At 41.4% G+C, this 20,303-nt stretch overlaps 1 protein-coding gene across 1 annotated transcript in view; it reads left to right on the top strand.

Moving 5' to 3' along the window:
- The window catches only part of PGAP1 (post-GPI attachment to proteins inositol deacylase 1), a 703,705-nt gene that overhangs the window by 250,897 nt on the left and 432,505 nt on the right, over positions 1-20,303 (top strand). The window contains exon 16 of the mRNA XM_053698557.1: positions 7,545-7,618. Coding sequence (XP_053554532.1) covers positions 7,545-7,618 — 74 coding nt within the window. The remainder of the gene's footprint in view (positions 1-7,544; positions 7,619-20,303) is intronic.

The raw sequence follows: 20,303 nt of genomic DNA, 5'->3' as shown, positions 1-20,303 counted from the left end.
ATGTATACTCTACACTTTAGTATTCTGGGGATGGTATTTCACCGGAATTACTCTGTAAAAGTACATTAAACCTTTTATTAGGTATTTTTCATGTTAAACGTTTTTGCTGGAATGTAGAATCGTTTGCATTAATGAGGTACTGAGTGAATAAGTATTTGGGCATTATTTTCCACTTGGCAGTTTGCTTGTGTTAATTATGACAGTTTCGTTTCTCTCTCACTGCTGTGTGTGAGAGGGAGGGGCCGTTTTTGGCGCTCTTTGCTACGCATCAAAAATTTCCAGTCAGTTTTTCTGCATGATCCGGTTCATCTCTAACAGAACTCAGGGGTCTTCAAACTTCTTTGAAGGGAGGTAGATTCTCTCAGCAGAGCTGTGAGACTTATATAGTGACTGTGATTTAAAACGTTGTTTAAAATTTAATTAGTGTTATTTTACTAATGGGAACAAACCTTTGCTAAAAAGTTGTGTTGTTTGTTAAGAGTGATGCTATAACTGTTTTTCAGTTCATTATTTCAACTGTCATTTAATCGTTTAGTGCTTCTTGAGGCACAGTACGTTTTATTAAATAAAATTGTAACCGAGTTGCATGTTTATTGCTAGTGTGTTAAACATGTCTGATACAGAGGAAGATACCTGTGTCATTTGTTCCAATGCCAAGGTGGAGCCCAATAGAAATTTATGTACTAACTGTATTGATGCTACCTTAAATAAAAGCCAATCTGTACAAATTGAACAAATTTCACCAAACAGCGAGGGGAGAGTTATGCCGACTAACTCGCCTCACGTGTCAGTACCTGCATCTCCCGCCCGGGAGGTGCGTGATATTATGGCGCCTAGTACATCTGGGCAGCCATTACAGATAACATTACAAGATATGGCTACTGTTATGACTGAAGTTTTGGCTAAATTACCAGAACTAAGAGGCAAGCGTGATCACTCTGGGGTGAGAACAGAGTGCGCTGATAATTCTAGGGCCATGTCTGATACTGCGTCACAGATTGCAGAGCATGAGGACGGAGAGCTTCATTCTGTAGGTGACGGTTCTGATCCAAACAGATTGGATTCAGATATTTCAAATTTTAAATTTAAATTGGAAAACCTCCGTGTATTACTAGGGGAGGTCTTAGCAGCTCTCAACGATTGTAACGCTGTTGCAATACCAGAGAAAATGTGTAGGTTGGATAAATACTTTGCGGTACCGGCGAGTACTGACGTTTTTCCTATACCTAAGAGATTAACTGAAATTGTTACTAAGGAGTGGGATAGACCCGGTGTGCCGTTCTCACCCCCTCCAATATTTAGAAAGATGTTTCCAATAGACGCCACCACACGGGACTTATGGCAAACGGTCCCTAAGGTGGAGGGAGCAGTTTCTACTTTAGCTAAGCGTACCACTATCCCGGTGGAGGATAGCTGTGCTTTTTCAGATCCTATGGATAAAAAATTAGAGGGTTACCTTAAGAAAATGTTTATTCAACAAGGTTTTATATTACAACCCCTTGCATGCATCGCGCCGATCACGGCTGCGGCAGAATTTTGGATTGAGTCTCTGGAAGAGAACCTTAGTTCAGCTACGCTGGACGACATTACGGACAGGCTTAGAGTCCTTAAACTAGCTAATTCATTCATTTCGGAGGCCGTAGTACATTTAACCAAACTTACGGCTAAGAATTCAGGATTCGCCATTCAGGCACGCAGAGCGCTGTGGCTAAAATCCTGGTCGGCTGATGTAACTTCTAAGTCCAAATTACTTAGTATACCTTTCAAGGGGCAAACTTTATTTGGGCCCGGTTTGAAAGAAATTATTGCTGACATTACAGGAGGTAAGGGCCACGCTCTACCTCAAGACAAAGCCAAAGCTAAGGCTAGACAGTCTAATTTTCGTCCCTTTCGGAATTTCAAAGCAGGAGCAGCGCCAACTTCCACTGCACCAAAACAGGGAGGAGCTGTTGCTCGTTACAGACAAGGCTGGAAGCCTAATCAGTCCTGGAACAAGGGCAAGCAGGCCAGTAAACCTGCTGCTGTCCCAAAGACAGCATGAACCGAGGGCCCCCGATCCGGGACCGGATCTAGTGGGGGGCAGACTCTCTCTCTTCGCCCAGGCTTGGGCAAGAGATGTCCAGGATCCCTGGGCGCTAGAGATCATATCTCAGGGATACCTTCTAGACTTCAAATTCTCTCCCCCAAGAGGGAGATTTCATCTGTCAAGGTTGTCAACAAACCAAATAAAGAAAGACGCGTTTCTACGCTGTGTACAAGATCTATTATTAATGGGAGTGATCCATCCGGTTCCGCGGTCGGAACAAGGACAAGGGTTTTACTCAAACCTGTTTGTGGTTCCCAAAAAAGAGGGAACTTTCAGGCCAATCTTGGATTTAAAGATCCTAAACAAATTCCTAAGAGTTCCATCGTTCAAAATGGAAACTATTCGGACAATCTTACCCATGATCCAAGAGGGTCAGTACATGACCACAGTGGATTTAAAGGATGCTTACCTTCACATACCGATTCACAAAGATCATTACCGGTATCTAAGGTTTGCCTTCTTAAACAGGCATTACCAGTTTGTAGCCCTTCCATTCGGATTGGCTACGGCTCCAAGAATCTTTACAAAGGTTCTGGGTGCCCTTCTGGCGGTACTAAGACCGCGAGGAATTTCGGTAGCTCCGTACCTAGACGACATTCTGATACAAGCTTCAAGCTTTCAAACTGCCAAGTCTCATACAGAGTTAGTTCTGGCATTTCTAAGGTCGCACGGATGGAAAGTGAACGAAAAGAAGAGTTCTCTCTTTCCTCTCACAAGAGTTCCATTCTTGGGGACTCTTATAGATTCTGTAGAAATGAAGATTTATCTGACAGAAGACAGATTAACAAAGCTTCTAAATGCATGCCGTGTCCTTCATTCCATTCAACTCCCGTCAGTAGCTCAATGCATGGAGGTGATCGGCTTAATGGTAGCAGCAATGGACATAGTTCCCTTTGCACGCCTACATCTCAGACCGCTGCAATTGTGCATGCTGAGTCAGTGGAATGGGGATTACTCAGATTTGTCCCCCACTCTGAATCTGGATCAAGAGACCAGAAACTCTCTTCTATGGTGGCTTTCTCGGCCACATCTGTCCAGGGGGATACCGTTCAGCAGGCCGGACTGGACAATTGTAACAACAGACGCCAGCCTTCTAGGTTGGGGCGCTGTCTGGAATTCTCTGAAGGCTCAGGGACAATGGAGTCAGGAGGAAAGTCTCCTGCCAATAAACATTCTGGAATTGAGAGCAGTTCTCAATGCCCTTCTAGCTTGGCCCCAGTTAAAGACTCGGGGGTTCATCAGGTTTCAGTCGGACAACATCACGACTGTAGCTTACATCAACCATCAAGGAGGGACAAGAAGCTCCCTAGCAATGATAGAAGTATCAAAGATAATTCGCTGGGCAGAGTCTCACTCTTGCCATCTGTCAGCAATCCACATCCCGGGAGTGGAGAACTGGGAGGCGGATTTCTTGAGTCGCCAGACTCTTCATCCGGGGGAGTGGGAACTTCATCCGGAGGTCTTTGCCCAAATACTTCAACGTTGGGGCAAACCAGAGATAGATCTCATGGCGTCTCGCCAGAACGCCAAACTTCCTCGCTACGGATCCAGATCCAGGGATCCGGGAGCGGTTCTGATAGATGCTTTGACAGCACCTTGGAACTTCAGGATGGCTTATGTGTTTCCACCCTTCCCGCTGCTTCCTCGATTGATTGCCAAAATCAAACAGGAGAAAGCATCAGTGATTCTAATAGCGCCTGCATGGCCGCGCAGGACTTGGTATGCAGATCTAGTGGACATGTCATCCTGTCCGCCTTGGTCTCTACCTCTAAGACAGGACCTTCTGATTCAGGGTCCATTCAAACATCAAAGTCTAACTTCTCTGAAGCTGACTGCTTGGAAATTGAACGCTTGATTTTATCAAAACGTGGTTTTTCTGAGTCGGTTATTGATACCCTGATACAGGCTAGGAAGCCTGTTACCAGAAAGATTTACCATAAAATATGGCGTAAATACCTATACTGGTGTGAATCCAAAGATTACTCCTGGAGTAAGGTTAGGATTCCTAGGATATTGTCTTTTCTACAAGAAGGTTTAGAAAAGGGTTTATCGGCTAGCTCATTAAAGGGACAGATTTCAGCTCTGTCCATCTTGTTTCACAGGCGTCTGTCAGAAAATTCAGACATCCAAGCCTTTTGTCAGGCTTTAACTAGGATCAAGCCTGTGTTTAAAACTGTTGCTCCGCCATGGAGTTTAAACTTAGTTCTTAACGTTTTACAGGGTGTTCCGTTTGAACCCCTTCATTCCATTGATATAAAATTGTTATCTTGGAAAGTTTTATTTTTAATGGCTATTTCCTCGGCTTGAAGAGTCTCTGAGTTATCAGCCCTACATTGTGATTCTCCTTATCTGATCTTTCACTCAGACAAGGTAGTTCTGCGTACTAAACCTGGGTTCTTACCTAAGGTAGTCACTAACAGGAATATCAATCAAGAGATTGTTGTTCCATCCTTGTGTCCAAATCCTTCTTCAAAGAAGGAACGTCTTCTACACAATCTGGATGTAGTTCGTGCCCTCAAGTTCTACTTGCAGGCAACTAAAGATTTTCGCCAAACTTCTTCCCTGTTTGTCGTTTATTCTGGACAGAGGAGAGGTCAAAAAGCTTCTGCTACCTCTCTCTCTTTTTGGCTTCGTAGCTTAATACGTTTAGCCTATGAGACTGCTGGACAGCAGCCTCCTGAAAGAATTACAGCTCATTCCACTAGAGCTGTGGCTTCCACTTGGGCCTTTAAGAATGAGGCCTCTGTTGAACAGATTTGCAAGGCTGCAACTTGGTCTTCGCTTCATACTTTTTCCAAATTTTACAAATTTGACACTTTTGCTTCTTCGGAGGCTATTTTTGGGAGAAAGGTTCTTCAGGCAGTGGTTCCTTCTGTATAATGAGCCTGCCTATCCCTCCCGTCATCCGTGTACTTTTGCTTTGGTATTGGTATCCCAGAAGTAATGATGACCCGTGGACTGATCACACATAACAGAAGAAAACATAATTTATGCTTACCTGATAAATTCCTTTCTTCTGTTGTGTGATCAGTCCACGGCCCGCCCTGTTTTTTAAGGCAGGTACATATTTTTTAAATTATAATTCAGTCACCACTACACCCTTGGCTTCTCCTTTCTCGTTGGTCTTTGGTCGAATGACTGGAGGTGACGTAGAGGGGAGGAGCTATATAGCAACTCTGCTGGGTGAATCCTCTTGCACTTCCTGTAGGGGAGCAGATAATATCCCAGAAGTAATGATGACCCGTGGACTGATCACACAACAGAAGAAAGGAATTTATCAGGTAAGCATAAATTATGTTTTTCTCTGTACTCAATAAACTTACCTTTAAGGATTTGGATGTACAAAGGGATGCAAAGAAGTTTGCAGCACAAAGAAAAGACTGCAGGTTACTGGACTAGTTAAATACTTCAAACCCACTTATTAAAATATTCTCAGATTAACAGAAAAAGGTTCAGATATTGTCAAATATCACAGGCATACCCCTTTACACAAAATAACTTTATTGGGAGAACAAAATAATAAGAGTCCAGCAGGACTGGTACTCATGCACACACACACACATACTGTTAAAACTTGCTGGAACTCAGATAATGAAATGATCTGGAATGCACAGATTAAATTCTAATTTGTTACTCACAAGAGATACATATAATATATGTGTTTATTCAAATAATTAACCCTTGGAGGTAAACAAATTGTTATAGGCAGTAGCGAAATGGAATATCTAATTCATTTGTTAGCCTTTACAAAAAGCGCCTCATCATTGTAAACAATAAGCAAATAAAATGTATATATTCGTGTGCTTGGATATGTCTGTTAAATAATTTCAAGGACACGACGTATAAATATACTGGTAGTTCAATCTCATACACGAATAATGGTTACAATGTTGTTTGGCTTTTAGTTACAAATGTTGCAACTTGTGGTAATTTAACCCTCTCATATTAGGGATCCTCAATTGTTGTTAAATAACAAGTTCCAGCTCCTGCTATATAGGGAACCAACAAGTTAGCAAATAAAAAAGTTATCAGACTAAACTACAAAAAGGTCTCTTCTATAGCGGAAACCTGATTAACGTTTAACTGCCACTGTTTTTGTAGATCATAACATAAGTGCTATTCTAATATTACTGAGTCAGCTTTCTAAAATAGAGGTTCCATAACCTCGTGAAAGTGCCCCTGACGTGCGTTTCACATGACGCTTCCTTTAAGGGTTAAAAGTAATAAGAAATAATTTTGATTTATAAACCCATTCAACTCTCCCTCTCCCTCACCCTTTCCACTTTAAACTTTAAGGATTTGGACAAGTGCTGCTGCTTTTTGTGTTCTCTATAATATCTTTTATAATATAGATCTTCCCTCATTGCATTAAAATAACTAATAAAAATACACACAAACAGTTATAAACTGAATATAAAGGCCCTAGGAATGGCCAGACTCGTTATGCATGAAAACCAGATTAAAACAAAAAATACATTAAAGGGATACTAAACCCAATTTTTTTTATTTCATGGATCAGATAGAGCATGCCATTGTAAGCAACGTTCTAATTTACTACTATTAGCAATTTTCTTTGTTCTCTTGCTATCTTTATTTAAAAAGCAGGAATGTAAAGCTTAGCAGACAGTTTATTTTAGGTTCAGCACCCTGGATAGCGCTTGCTTATTGGTGAATACATTCAGCTAACTAATAAGCAAGCATAACCCATGTTCTAACCCAAAAATAGGTCGGCTCCTAAGCTTTACATTCCTGTGTTTTAAGTAAAGATAGCAAGAAAACAAAGAAAAATTGATAATAGGAGTAAATTAGAAAGTTGCTTAAAGGAACACTGTACCCAAAAATTTTCTTTCATGATTCAGATTGAGCATGACATTTTAAGCAACTTTCTAATTTACTCCTATTATAAATTTTTCTTCATTCTCTTTGTATCTTTATTTGAAATGCAAGAATGTAAGTTTAGATGCCGGCCCATTTTTGGTGAACAACCTGGGTTGTCCTTGCTGATTGGTGGATAAATTCATCCACCAATAAAAAAGTGCTGTCCAGAGTACTGAAACCAAAAAAAAGCTTAGATGCCTTCTTTTTCAAATAATGATAGCAAGAGAACGAAGAAAAATTGATAATAGGAGTAAGTTAGAAAGTTGCTTAAAATTGCATGCTCTTTCTGAATTACAAAAGAAAAAATGTGGGTTCAGTGTCCCTTTAAAATTGCATGCTCTATCTGAATCATTAAAGAAAAAAATTGGATTTAGTATCTCATTAAGGTGCTCCAGGAAACTTTTTTTTTTTTATTCAAATAAAATGTATGCACTGGGCACACACTGATTACAAAAGTGGTATACAATAGAATTCTGTTTGTATTTATTTTATTCTATTATACAGACTAATATTTTTTTATAGCATGAATGTATCTGCTTAACTTTGCTGTCTTTCACTTTGTGTTCTGTATCTTTTTCAGGGTTATCATCAAGTCGTTTTAAGCTAAATTCAAATGGGTTATATTATATTGTACAGCTTCAGGAATTTGGCAAGGTAAAATATTGCATACAGATCACAAGAGGCCACATTTATTTTTTTTTAACCTGCAGAGATACCTAGAAATAAAATTAAACAGGATATGCTTATATAAAAAGGACATCAACATTAAAATTCAGATGCACATAATTGCATTTGTTTTTCAATCCACATTCATAAATAATGCCTCTAGTAAATGTTATCACTATGGGCCTAATTGTCTAAAGCTCTCTGGTCTGGTGAGATGATCTAAGAGGCATTGTTAGTATTGTGACTGAGGTCCCTCACAGAAATTTAGAGGCATATTTTAGACTGAGAGCTGTTTCTCTGTAAGGGGATATGAAGTATGCATTATGACATTGTGTGATAGTCTTTACTGTGCACAAACCATATGTATACTTCAAATATGCTTATCTACAATTAGTTTTACATTTTATGTTTCTTAAATAAATTAGAAATAAGAATTTTCATGCGTTAGATATTATATAGAATATACTTACGTGCACACAGGAGATTGAAGTGTAAAAGGTTGAGATTCACTGATCTGCTAGCTGTATGAAGTAATAGCATTTACTGTCCCCCTTCCTGTTACTATAAAAGAGCTAAAACAATTGTAAACTGTGCCCACAAACATAAATCATCAAGTTGAATTCTCATCAGCATCCCAAATAAAGTTGCCTGTACCATTAGGGGTTAAACCCCCAAGAAATTATAAACTAAACGTGTTTGCTAGCAGGGATCGTACACTGGTACATTTTGATTCCCAATAAATTACAGAATATAGTTATGCACTGCTGTAATGCACTTAAACAAAACATGATTTTCTTCTTAAATGGAAAGAGTCCACAGCTGCATTCATTACTTTTGGGAAATAAGAACCTGGCAACCAGGAGGCGGCAAAGACACCCCAGCCAAAGGCTTAAATACTCCTCCCACTCCCCTCATCCCCCAGTCATTCTTTGATTTTCGTCCCAGGAGAATAGCAGAGAAGTGTCAGAATTTTTGTTTTGGTCTCTTATGGAGGGTAGTACTCTTCGGCATGGGACAGAAGTTTTAAGTAGTCCTGTCAGTCTCTCAGTGAGGGCTTGGATAAAAGTTAGAGTCCGGAGATGCAGGGAGTTTCTTTCTTTCTGCGAAACCATCCCGACTCATATTAACAACTCCTCAAGCAATCGGCATTGTCGAACTTTGCTTCGCTGCCTGCTTTCTTCTCTCAAGTCCATGGCGGAGGGGATGCTACTATCCGTCACACTTGAAGGGCTGTGTTCCTGTTCCACGGCGTAGATTCCGGTAAGATCAATTCATTTTACTTTATTTGCAATGTACTGTAATGTGAATGTTTCCCGAAAGGCTACCACCTTGCGGGCCTAACTATACATAAGGGTCTCAGTGAGTCTCTTTTAGTATCTTGGAATCAAGGGTAGTGAGTGCCCCAGCCATTGGGGGTGTCAGGTGCCATTTTAGTTTTCACTACTTTAGTCCATATTTAAATGTCCTTTATCCAGCTATGGAGGATTCTGATGCTGAGACTGTTAATTTCAGATTCAGTTACAGAGGATTCTGTGTCCAGTGATGAATCCGGAGTGCCCTCGTTGACGCCTGTCAACCAGTTTTGTTCCGTATGCCATATCAGAGCGTCTGGTTCCTCGTGCTCGGGGAATCAAGGGACTGCCGAGCCATCCGCCTCTGGGGGGTCCTGTCCTCAGAGAGGCGAGTTCCCTAACAAATCATACTTCTGCACATGCGGGTAACCCAGTTTATGGTTCCTCCATGTGGGGCGGCGTGTTACCCCCGGAGGTTGCAGCACGTTTTCGCTTCCAAATAATGTTGGCGATTGTTCGTCTGCAGAGTCCAGATGTTTCTTTGAGAATGTGCTTGTGCCCTATTGTCCCGGGCCTTCCGCCTTGGGGGGGGGGGCCTCTACAGTTCCCCACAGGGGTATCTGTCCCTGAGTGTTGTGCCTATCCGTTACAGGATTGCGCGTCTTCGCGTGTTGCTCAGACATGTTTTTCTGTTTTTGAATTACCCTATTGTTGCCAGATATGGGGAATTTCAGTCTGATAATTCGAATGGTGCACCTCATTAGACATGTGGGGATGAAGTAATTTCCTGATTGTCATTTGTTTGAGATCTTTCCCAGTTTTGTGAGCTAGGGCTCCGTTTGGCTGGTCCTGCGGGTAGGCCTGTGTCTTTTTGGACCTTAACCTCTGGGTTGCCTTATATTTTATTTATATCCGATGGGATGTCTTTTATTTGTCTTTTTTTCCTTCAGGAACCTTCTGGGATTGATACTCTTTATTACTTCTTCGGAAGTTGTTAGACATGTTAGTCCTCTGTTAAAAATGTCTGTTTTTTACCTTACAAGGGAGAATTTACGCAGCTTGCCGGTTGGGACCCTAGGTGCAGGCTGGCCTGTCGGGTTCATTCAGTTTTGCGGCTGTTCAGACATGTGGCGCTGTTCTGCTCTGCTGGTTCGGTAGAAGCACCGAGTTCTCATGTTATCATTTTTTTTTTCATGTTCAACTAAGCATTCGAGAGGACCTATGGGTCTGTGAGGTGGGAAGGGTTGTTTCAGTCCTTATGGCCTTCAGTCATAGATGGCCGGGCAGGGGAGTTTTTCCGCTTAGTTTCCTCCCCATGTGGTGGAGGGTGGTAGGGCTTAATGCCCCTTACTGCTATTGAGCGGTTTGGCCTTCTTTTTTTAGGCCTCTGGATTGTCCTTTTGGACTTGATCCAACAGCTTGTACAGGATAGCTGTCTAACATGCCGAAGGTTTGCAGTTTGAAACCTGTTGCAGCTCTTGACACCTTGCAGGTGTACGCGTAAGCTGTTTCTAGTATTTCTAGATGCAGCTCTTACTCTTGACTAAGTTTTAAGAGGCCTTTGTGTCTTCTTCCATTGCCTCCAGGTTAGTGGATCTCCTTTTAGAGATCTGTCTTTCCGGGTGATGGTTGTTCCCTGCAGGGACTTTTGTTTAGCTCTGGGTTTTCCGGAGCTGGGTAGGCTTAGTGCCTTCTCTTCCCTTTTGTCCTCTGCTTGGTGGAGTTGTTAGGGAGACTAGTCCTGCTAGTAGGATTTTTTGACCTCGAGTTATCCCTTGGTTGTCCTGAGGCTCTGAGAAGTATCTTCATACGACTTCTAGCCTTGCTCCTTGGAGCGTTGGACTTCAGCTAGGGGTGGTTCCTTCCTTGGTTGGAGCTTTCGAGTTCTTCTCACTATCCGGATTCTCTGGATATGCATCCATACCCTTGTGTCTGGCTCTTTGGCCGGTTGGGGTGTTTAGTTCTAGGGTAAGGTTTGCCTGAACTGTTAGGTGCCCGGACCTATTTTTCTCCCTGAGACTTCCAGTTGCTGAAGCTTCGCTTGGCCTTTTTCCTGACCCAGTCTTGGGTGGTTTTGGAATCTTGGATCTCAGGGCTGGTCGGGATGTTTCACGGTAGTGGGAAGTTGGGCTATGTCCTTGCTCCATCTACCTTACCTGGTCATGGTTGGCCATGTTTTCGGAGTATTTTTTTACTCTTTGCCACAGAGTGGCCCATGTCATCTATCTGGTGGTTAGCCGTGTGGCTTGAGCCTCAAGGGTTGGTTCTTACCCAGCTGCTGGTGCTGGATGTCCAATTTCTGGTGCGCCTTAGGGTTGTATTCGCCTGGTCAGGCGAATGGGTTGGCTGTGCCTCTGGCAAGCTACTTGTAGGGGGGTCCTTTCTAGGACTTCTGTGTTGGGAATTTCTCTTCCCATTAGCCGGTGGCTTCGGGCCATGAGGACAGTTGTTGCCCAATGGAGATAGAGTCCTTGCTTGGGGCTTCTCTTGGATGGGAGGCAGAAAGGTGGGATTGGTTCCCCCTGGGGTCTTGCTGGCTCCAAGCAGACTTGTTGGGCCTTTATTTGATAGATCCTTAGGTCTATGGCCTTATTGTCTGTTTCAGTCGGGTTGCACTTGTGCTCTGTGGGGTTGGCTGTGCTATCCTTACGCTCGTTCCTGTACCTGTTTCGGGATTCTTTTGTTTCCCTGTCTTGTATCCCGGTGGCTGGGTTGGTCCAGCTGGTATGGGTTTGCAGGTCAGGATGGCCGAGCGGTCTAAGGAACTGCATTTGGATCTCAGTCTCCACTGGATGTGTGAGCTTTGTTGAGTCTATCCTGTTAGCTTAGTCTGCTAGGATATAGATTTTCCTTTCAACTTGCTCCATTGATTAGAAGAGGGTTTACTCTTCCTTCAGGTTCTGAGGTTATACTCTCCTTCTCGGGGGGCCTCAAGGTTTTGTCTTCCCCTTTTCAGGGACCTGTGTGTAGGTCCGGTGACTTACTTAGGTTGCCTGGAATGTGCCCTCTGTCTGGGGATTGCTTTTGCGGTCTGTTTCTTTCTTGACTGATTCTTCTTCCTCGCAAGTACCCTCTGTGCCGTCCTGTTGTGGGCTCTGTGTTCTTAAACTTGGGTTTTTTCTCCTGGGTTTATTACACACGTTTTCATGGTCGAATACTTTGGTATTCTATGGCCAGACACTGGGAGGACTTTGCCTCTTCAGTTGCATTCCGTGCTTGCAGGATATTGTGGAGACGTCTGTTCTGTCTCTGTGCCTGGTCTTACCCCGGGTTTTGCTTGGTATAGGCGTGGTCTCCTTTCCCTGTTTGGGCCCCTTTGGGTCTCTGTGAGCTGGGCTCACTCGTAGAGGTGTTCTTTCTGTATTAAGGGGCCTTTTGGTTTCCTTGGTTCTCCTTTGCCTTGTTCCCTTGGGGGTTTTCGGCAGGTGTCCATTTGTGGAGATGAGCAGTGGGGGGACCGTTTGTTGGGCGACGGTGTCTCCTGGAGAACTGTTGGCTCATTCGAGTCTGTTAGCGCCCTCTAGTTTGGCTTCTGGACTAACTGTGTGAGTCAGTGTCATTGGAGCTTTTCCTCTTAAAATTTTCTTGGCTTCGGACGAAGCAGTTTTTTTTTATTGGGTAGGGGTTCAGGCCTGGTGCCCTCAGTGTCGGCCGCCTATTGTACCCTCCCGTCTTGGCATTCAGTGTCCTCTATAGCTTGGGTATTGTTTTCCCAAATGTAATGAATGCAGCTGTGGACTCTTTCCATTTAAGAAGAAAAACATAAATTATGCTTACCTGATAATTTCCTTTTCTTTTGATGGAAAGAGTCCACAGCTCCCCACCCGTAATTTTATGTGGGGCATCCTTATTTCTTTCATGTAATTAGCAAGAGTCCATGAGCTAGTGACGTATGGGATATACATTCCTACCAGGAGGGGCAAAGTTTCCCAAACCTTAAAATGCCTATAAATACACCCCTCACCACACCCACAAATCAGTTTTACAAACTTTGCCTCCTATGGAGGTGGTGAAGTAAGTTTGTGCTAGATTCTACGTTGATATGCGCTCCGCAACAGGTTGGAGCCCGGTTTTCCTCTCAGCGTGCAGTGAATGTCAGAGGGATGTGAGGAGAGTATTGCCTATTTGAATGCAATGATCTCCTTCTACGGGGTCTATTTCATAGGTTCTCTGTTATCGGTCGTAGAGATTCATCTCTTACCTCCCTTTTCAGATCGACGATATACTCGTGTATATATATATATACCATTACCTCTGCTGATTTTCGTTTCAGTACTGGTTTGGCTTTCTACAACATGTAGACGAGTGTCCTGGGGTAAGTAAGTCTTATTTTCTGTGACACTCTAAGCTATGGTTGGGCGCTTTTTTTATAAAGTTCTAAATATATGTATTCAAACATTTATTTGCCTTGACTCAGGATGTTCAACATTCCTTATTTTCAGACAGTCAGTTTCATATTTGGGATAATGCATTTTGAATCAATCATTTTTTCTTACCTTAAAAATTTGACTTTTTCCCTGTGGGCTGTTAGGCTCGCGGGGGCTGAAAAGGCTTCATTTTATTGCGTCATTCTTGGCGCAGACTTTTTTGGCGCAAAAAATCTTTTCTGTTTCCGGCGTCATACGTGTCGCCGGAAGTTGCGTCATTTTTTGACGTTCTTTTGCGCCAAAAATGTCGGCGTTCCGGATGTGGCGTCATTTTTGGCGCCAAAAGCATTTAGGCGCCAAATAATGTGCGCGTCTTATTTGGCGCTAAAAAAATATGGGTGTCGCTTTTGTCTCCACATTATTTAAGTCTCATTTTTCATTGCTTCTGGTTGCTAGAAGCTTGTTCTTTGGCATTTTTTCCCATTCCTGAAACTGTCATTTAAGGAATTTGATCAATTTTGCTTTATATGTTGTTTTTTCTCTTACATATTGCAAGATGTCTCATGTTGCATCTGAGTCAGAAGATACTTCAGGAAAATCGCTGCCTGGTGCTGGAAGTGCTAAGTGTATCTGCTGTAAACTTTTGGTAGCTGTTCCTGCAGCTGTTGTTTGTATTAAATGTCATGACAAACTTGTTAATGCAGAAAATATTTCCTTTAATAACATACCATTACCTGTTGCAGTTCCATCAACATCTAATGTTCAGAGTGTTCCTGATAACATAAGAGATTTTGTTTCTGAATCTATTAAGAAGGCTATGTCTGTTATTCCTCCTTCTAGTAAACATAAAAAGTCTTTTAAAACTTCTCTTTATCCAGATGAATTTTTAAATGAACATCATCATTCTGATTCTAATGATTCTTCTGGTTCAGAGGATTCTGTTTCAGAGGTTAATGCTGATAAATCTTCATATTTATTTAAAATGGAATTTATTCGTTCTTTACTTAAAGAAGTCCTAATTGCATTAGAAATTGAGGATTCTGGTCCTCTTGATACTAAATCTAAACGTTTAGACAAGGTCTTTAAATCTCCTGTGGTTATTCCAGAAGTTTTTCCTGTCCCTGGTGCTATTTCTGAAGTAATTTCCAGGGAATGGAATAATTTGGGTAATTCATTTACTCCTTCTAAACGTTTTAAGCAATTATATCCTGTGCCGTCTGACAGATTAGAGTTTTGGGACAAAATCCCTAAAGTTGATGGGGCTATCTCTACCCTTGCTAAACGTACTACTATTCCTACGGCAGATGGTACTTCCTTTAAGGATCCTTTAGATAGGAAAATTGAATCCTTTCTAAGAAAAGCTTATTTGTGTTCAGGTAATCTTCTTAGACCTGCTATATCATTGGCGGATGTTGCTGCAGCTTCAACTTTTTGGTTGGAAACTTTAGAGCAACAAGTAACAGATCATGATTCTCATAACATTATTATTCTTCTTCAACATGCTAATAATTTTATCTGTGATGCCATTTTTGATATTATCAGAGTTGATGTCAGGTTTATGTCTCTAGCTATTTTAGCTAGAAGAGCTTTATGGCTTAAAACTTGGAATGCTGATATGTCTTCTAAATCGACTCTACTTTCCCTTTCTTTCCAGGGTAATAAATTATTTGGTTCTCAGTTGGATTCTATTATCCCAACTGTTACTGGTGGGAAAGGAACTTTTTTACCACAGGATAAAAAATCTAAGGGTAAAAACAGGGCTAATAATTGTTTTCGTTCCTTTCGTTTCAACAAAGAACAAAAGCCTGATCCTTCATCCTCGGGAGCAGTTTCAGTTTGGAAATCATCTCCAGTCTGGAATAAATCCAAGCCGTCTAGAAAAGCAAAGCCAGCTTCTAAGTCCACATGAAGGTGCGGCCCTCATTCCAGCTCAGCTGGTAGGGGGCAGATTACGTTTTTTCAAAGAAATTTGGATCAATTCTGTTCACAATCTTTGGATTCAGAACATTATTTCAGAAGGGTACAGAATTGGTTTCAAGATAAGACCTCCTGCAAAGAGATTCTTTCTTTCCCGTGTCCCAGTAAACCCAGCGAAAGCTCAAGCATTTCTGAAATGTGTTTCAGATCTAGAGTTGGCTGGAGTAATTATGCCAGTTCCAGTTCTGGAACAGGGGCTGGGGTTTTATTCGAATCTCTTCATTGTACCAAAGAAGGAGAATTCCTTCAGACCAGTTCTGTATCTAAAAATATTGAATCGTTATGTAAGGATACCAACATTCAAAATGGTAACTGTAAGGACTATCCTGCCTTTTGTTCAGCAAGGGCATTATATGTCTACAATAGATTTACAGGATGCATATCTGCATATTCCAATTCATCCAGCTCACTATCAGTTTCTGAGATTCTCTTTCCTAGACAAGCATTACCAGTTTGTGGCTCTGCCGTTTGGCCTAGCAACAGCTCCAAGAATTTTTACAAAGGTTCTCGGTGCCCTTCTATCTGTAATCAGAGAACAGGGTATTGTGGTATTTCCTTATTTGGACGATATCTTGGTACTTGCTCAGTCTTCACATTTAGCAGAATTTCATACGAATCGACTTTTGTTGTTTCTTCAAAATCATGGTTGGAGGATCAATTCACTAAAAAGTTCATTGATTCCTCAGACAAGGGTAACCTTTTTGGGTTTCCAGATATATTCAGTGTCCATGACTCTGTCTTTGACAGACAAGAGACGTCTAAAATTGATTTCAGCTTGTCGAAACCTTCAGTCACAATCATTCCCTTCGGTAGCCTTATGCATGGAAATTCTAGGTCTTATGACTGCTGCATCGGACGCGATCCCTTTTGCTCGTTTTCACATGCGACCTCTTCAGCTCTGTATGCTGAACCAATGGTGCAGGGATTACACAAAGATATCTCAATATCTTTAAAACCGATTGTATGACACTCTCTGACGTGGTGGACAGATCACCATCGTTTAGTTCAGGGGGCTTCTTTTGTTCTTCCGACCTGGACTGTAATTTCAACAGATGCAAGTCTTACAGGTTGGGGAGCTGTGTGGGGGTCTCTGACAGCACAAGGGGTTTGGGAATCTCAGGAGGTGAGATTACCGATCAATATTTTGGAACTCCGTGCAATTTTCAGAGCTCTTCAGTCTTGGCCTCTTCTGAAGAGAGAATCGTTCATTTGTTTTCAGACAGACAATGTCACAACTGTGGCATACATCAATCATCAAGGAGGGACTCACAGTCCTCTGGCTATGAAAGAAGTATCTCGAATTCTGGTTTGGGCGGAATCCAGCTCCTGTCTAATCTCTGCGGTTCATATTCCAGGAATAGACAATTGGGAAGCGGATTATCTCAGTCGCCAAACGTTGCATCCGGGCGAATGGTCTCTTCACCCAGAGGTATTTCTTCAGATTGTTCAAATGTGGGAACTTCCAGAAATAGATCTGATGGCTTCTCATCTAAACAAGAAACTTCCCAGGTATCTGTCCAGATCCCGGGATCCTCAGGCGGAGGCAGTGGATGCATTATCACTTCCTTGGAAGTATCATCCTGCCTATATCTTTCCGCCTCTAGTTCTTCTTCCAAGAGTAATCTCCAAGATTCTAAAGGAATGCTCGTTTGTTCTGCTGGTAGCTCCAGCATGGCCTCACAGGTTTTGGTATGCGGATCTTGTCCGGATGGCCTCTTGCCAACCGTGGACTCTTCCGTTAAGACCAGACCTTCTGTCGCAAGGTCCTTTTTTCCATCAGGATCTCAAATCCTTAAATTTAAAGGTATGGAGATTGAACGCTTGATTCTTGGTCAAAGAGGTTTCTCTGACTCTGTGATTAATACTATGTTACAGGCTCGTAAATCTGTATCTAGAGAGATATATTATAGAGTCTGGAAGACTTATATTTCTTGGTGTCTTTCTCATCATTTTTCCTGGCATTCTTTTAGAATTCCGAGAATTTTACAGTTTCTTCAGGATGGTTTAGATAAAGGTTTGTCCGCAAGTTCCTTGAAAGGTCAAATCTCTGCTCTTTCTGTTCTTTTTCACAGAAAGATTGCTAATCTTCCTGATATTCATTGTTTTGTACAAGCCTTGTTTCGTATAAAACCTGTCATTAAGTCAATTTCTCCTCCTTGGAGTTTGAATTTGGTTCTGGGGGCTCTTCAAGCTCCTCCGTTTGAACCTATGCATTCATTGGACATTAAATTACTTTCTTGGAAAGTTTTTTTCCTTTTGGCCATCTCTTCTGCCAGAAGAGTCTCTGAATTGTCTGCTCTTTCTTGTGAGTCTCCTTTTCTGATTTTTCATCAGGATAAGGCAGTGTTGCGAACTTCTTTTGAATTTTTACCTAAGGTTGTGAATTCCAACAACATTAGTAGAGAAATTGTAGTTCCTTCATTATGCCCTAATCCTAAGAATTCTAAGGAGAAATCATTGCATTCTTTGGATGTTGTTAGAGCTTTGAAATATTATGTTGAAGCTACTAAGACTTTCCGAAAGACTTCTAGTCTCTTTGTCATCTTTTCCGGTTCTAGAAAAGGCCAGAAAGCTTCTGCCATTTCTTTGGCATCTTGGTTGAAATCTTTAATTCATCATGCCTATGTTGAGTCGGGTAAAACTCCGCCTCAGAGGATTACAGCTCATTCTACTAGGTCAGTTTCTACTTCCTGGGCGTTTAGGAATGAAGCTTCGGTTGATCAGATTTGCAAAGCAGCAACTTGGTCTTCTTTGCATACTTTTACTAAATTCTACCATTTTGATGTGTTTTCTTCTTCTGAAGCAGTTTTTGGTAGAAAAGTACTTCAGGCAGCTGTTTCAGTTTGAATCTTCTGCTTATGTTTTCATTTAAGCTTTATTTTGGGTGTGGATTATTTTCAGCAGGAATTGGCTGTCTTTATTTTATCCCTCCCTCTCTAGTGACTCTTGCGTGGAAAGATCCACATCTTGGGTAGTCATTATCCCATACGTCACTAGCTCATGGACTCTTGCTAATTACATGAAAGAAAACATAATTTATGTAAGAACTTACCTGATAAATTCATTTATTTCATATTAGCAAGAGTCCATGAGGCCCACCCTTTTTTGTGGTGGTTATGATTTTTTTGTATAAAGCACAATTATTCCAATTCCTTATTTTTTATGCTTTCGCACTTTTTTCTTATCACCCCACTTCTTGGCTATTCATTAAACTGATTTGTGGGTGTGGTGAGGGGTGTATTTTTAGGCATTTTAAGGTTTGGGAAACTTTGCCCCTCCTGGTAGGAATGTATATCCCATACGTCACTAGCTCATGGACTCTTGCTAATATGAAAGAAATGAATTTATCAGGTAAGTTCTTACATAAATTATGTTTTTTCTTCTGGCAGCTTTCACCCTATTTCTTCTACTGTTCCTTGTTCCTCTGCAGAATGACTGGGGGATGAGGGGAGTGAGAGGAGTATTTAAGCCTTGGGCTGGGTTGTCTTTTCCTCCTCCTGGTGGCCAGGTTCTTATTTCCCAAAAGTAATGAATGCAACTGGGGACTCTTTCCATCAGAAGAAAAGGAAATTATCAGGTAAGCATAATTTATGTTTTCCATTACATACAGTATGTTGGCCACATATGTACAATCCTGCAAACTTCACTATGAGACTGAGAATACAACTCCTGCTTCTCTCTTTTTGTACCTGAAGTTGTCTCTCTTATTTTCACAGTCTCCAATAGATTGAAAATTGATATGAGAAGGAGAGAGTTTCTAGGGCCCGCATAGGGAGTTACATATGTGAAGTGGAGAATGTACAAGGCCTGCAAGTGAAGTTACATATTGTAGTAGGGAGAATGTTCAAGACCTAAAAGTGAAGTTACATATTGTAGTAGGGAGAATGTACAAGGCATATATGTGGAGTTACATATGTGCAGGGTCAGCTACAGAACAAATGAAATTGGGGGGGGGGGGGGTTATTTTTTTTCACGAGGGGGCACACATTTACAAAGCATGTATAAGAGACAAAATAAGAGCAGACCTACATATTCTGCAGGAAAGTGTAGCTTCTGGCTGGCTTATCCCCACTATTAACATTTGGAGAATATGTGCTAAATCACTAGGTAAAAGAATGAAGTCTAAATCCTATGCAGTGCACTAAAACAGAGCCATTAAACTTGACCCCCAGTGCAATAGCTCCTTAAAAAAAATCACTCTCATTCTCAAATCTCAATCATGTCCCCTAAATAGCCATGCACCCCAAACCCCCCAATGCAATTAACCCCTTTGTTTGCAATAGCAGTGAGGATACTAGGTTTTCAGGTACTGATAATTTTGTAGATAAGATTTAGCTATACCTGTTTTTCAATAACTAACATATATCAGGCTACTTAATACAACCTATGTACTGTGAACCTATAAGAATATGATTGTATCATATAAATATAAGCCTATAAATGGCTACCAGCCTAAGATCACGTGCACTTTTGAGGCGTCGATAGAAGCCGGTAGCCATTTATAGACTTACTTATATGATCCAATCATATTCTTATCATGGTCTATTGATTAAGAAAATGAGTAACTCACGATAGTTAGGTAAAATTAATAGCGTTAAAGACAAGTCCAAAAACTCTCTAACTTCCAATTCCAAATAAGAGGTTAAAGAGACACTAAACCCAAATTTTTTCTTTCATTATTCAGATAGAGCATGCAATTTTAAGCAGCTTTCTAATTTACTTCTATTATCAATTTTTCATTCTCTTGCTATCTTTATTTGAGAAAGCAGGAATAAAATGTTTGGAGCCGGCCCATTTTAAGTTGAAAATCTTTGTTGCGCTTCCTGATTGGATGGCTAAATGCAGGCACCAATCGGCAAGCCCTATCCAGGGTACTGAACAAAAAATAGCCCGGCTCCAAAGCTTTCATTCCAGCCTGTTCAACTAAAGATAGCAAGAGAACGAAGAACAATTGATAATAGGAGTAAATTAGAAAGTTGCTTAAAATTGCATGCTCTCTCCAAATCATGAAATAAAAAATATTAGGCTTACTATCCC

Source organism: Bombina bombina, chromosome 1 (genome assembly GCF_027579735.1).
Source record: "Bombina bombina isolate aBomBom1 chromosome 1, aBomBom1.pri, whole genome shotgun sequence".
In the NCBI taxonomy this organism is placed as follows: domain Eukaryota; kingdom Metazoa; phylum Chordata; class Amphibia; order Anura; family Bombinatoridae; genus Bombina; species Bombina bombina.
The sequence above is the reverse complement of the archived record's forward strand: the minus strand, read 5'-3'. Positions and strand labels throughout refer to the sequence as shown.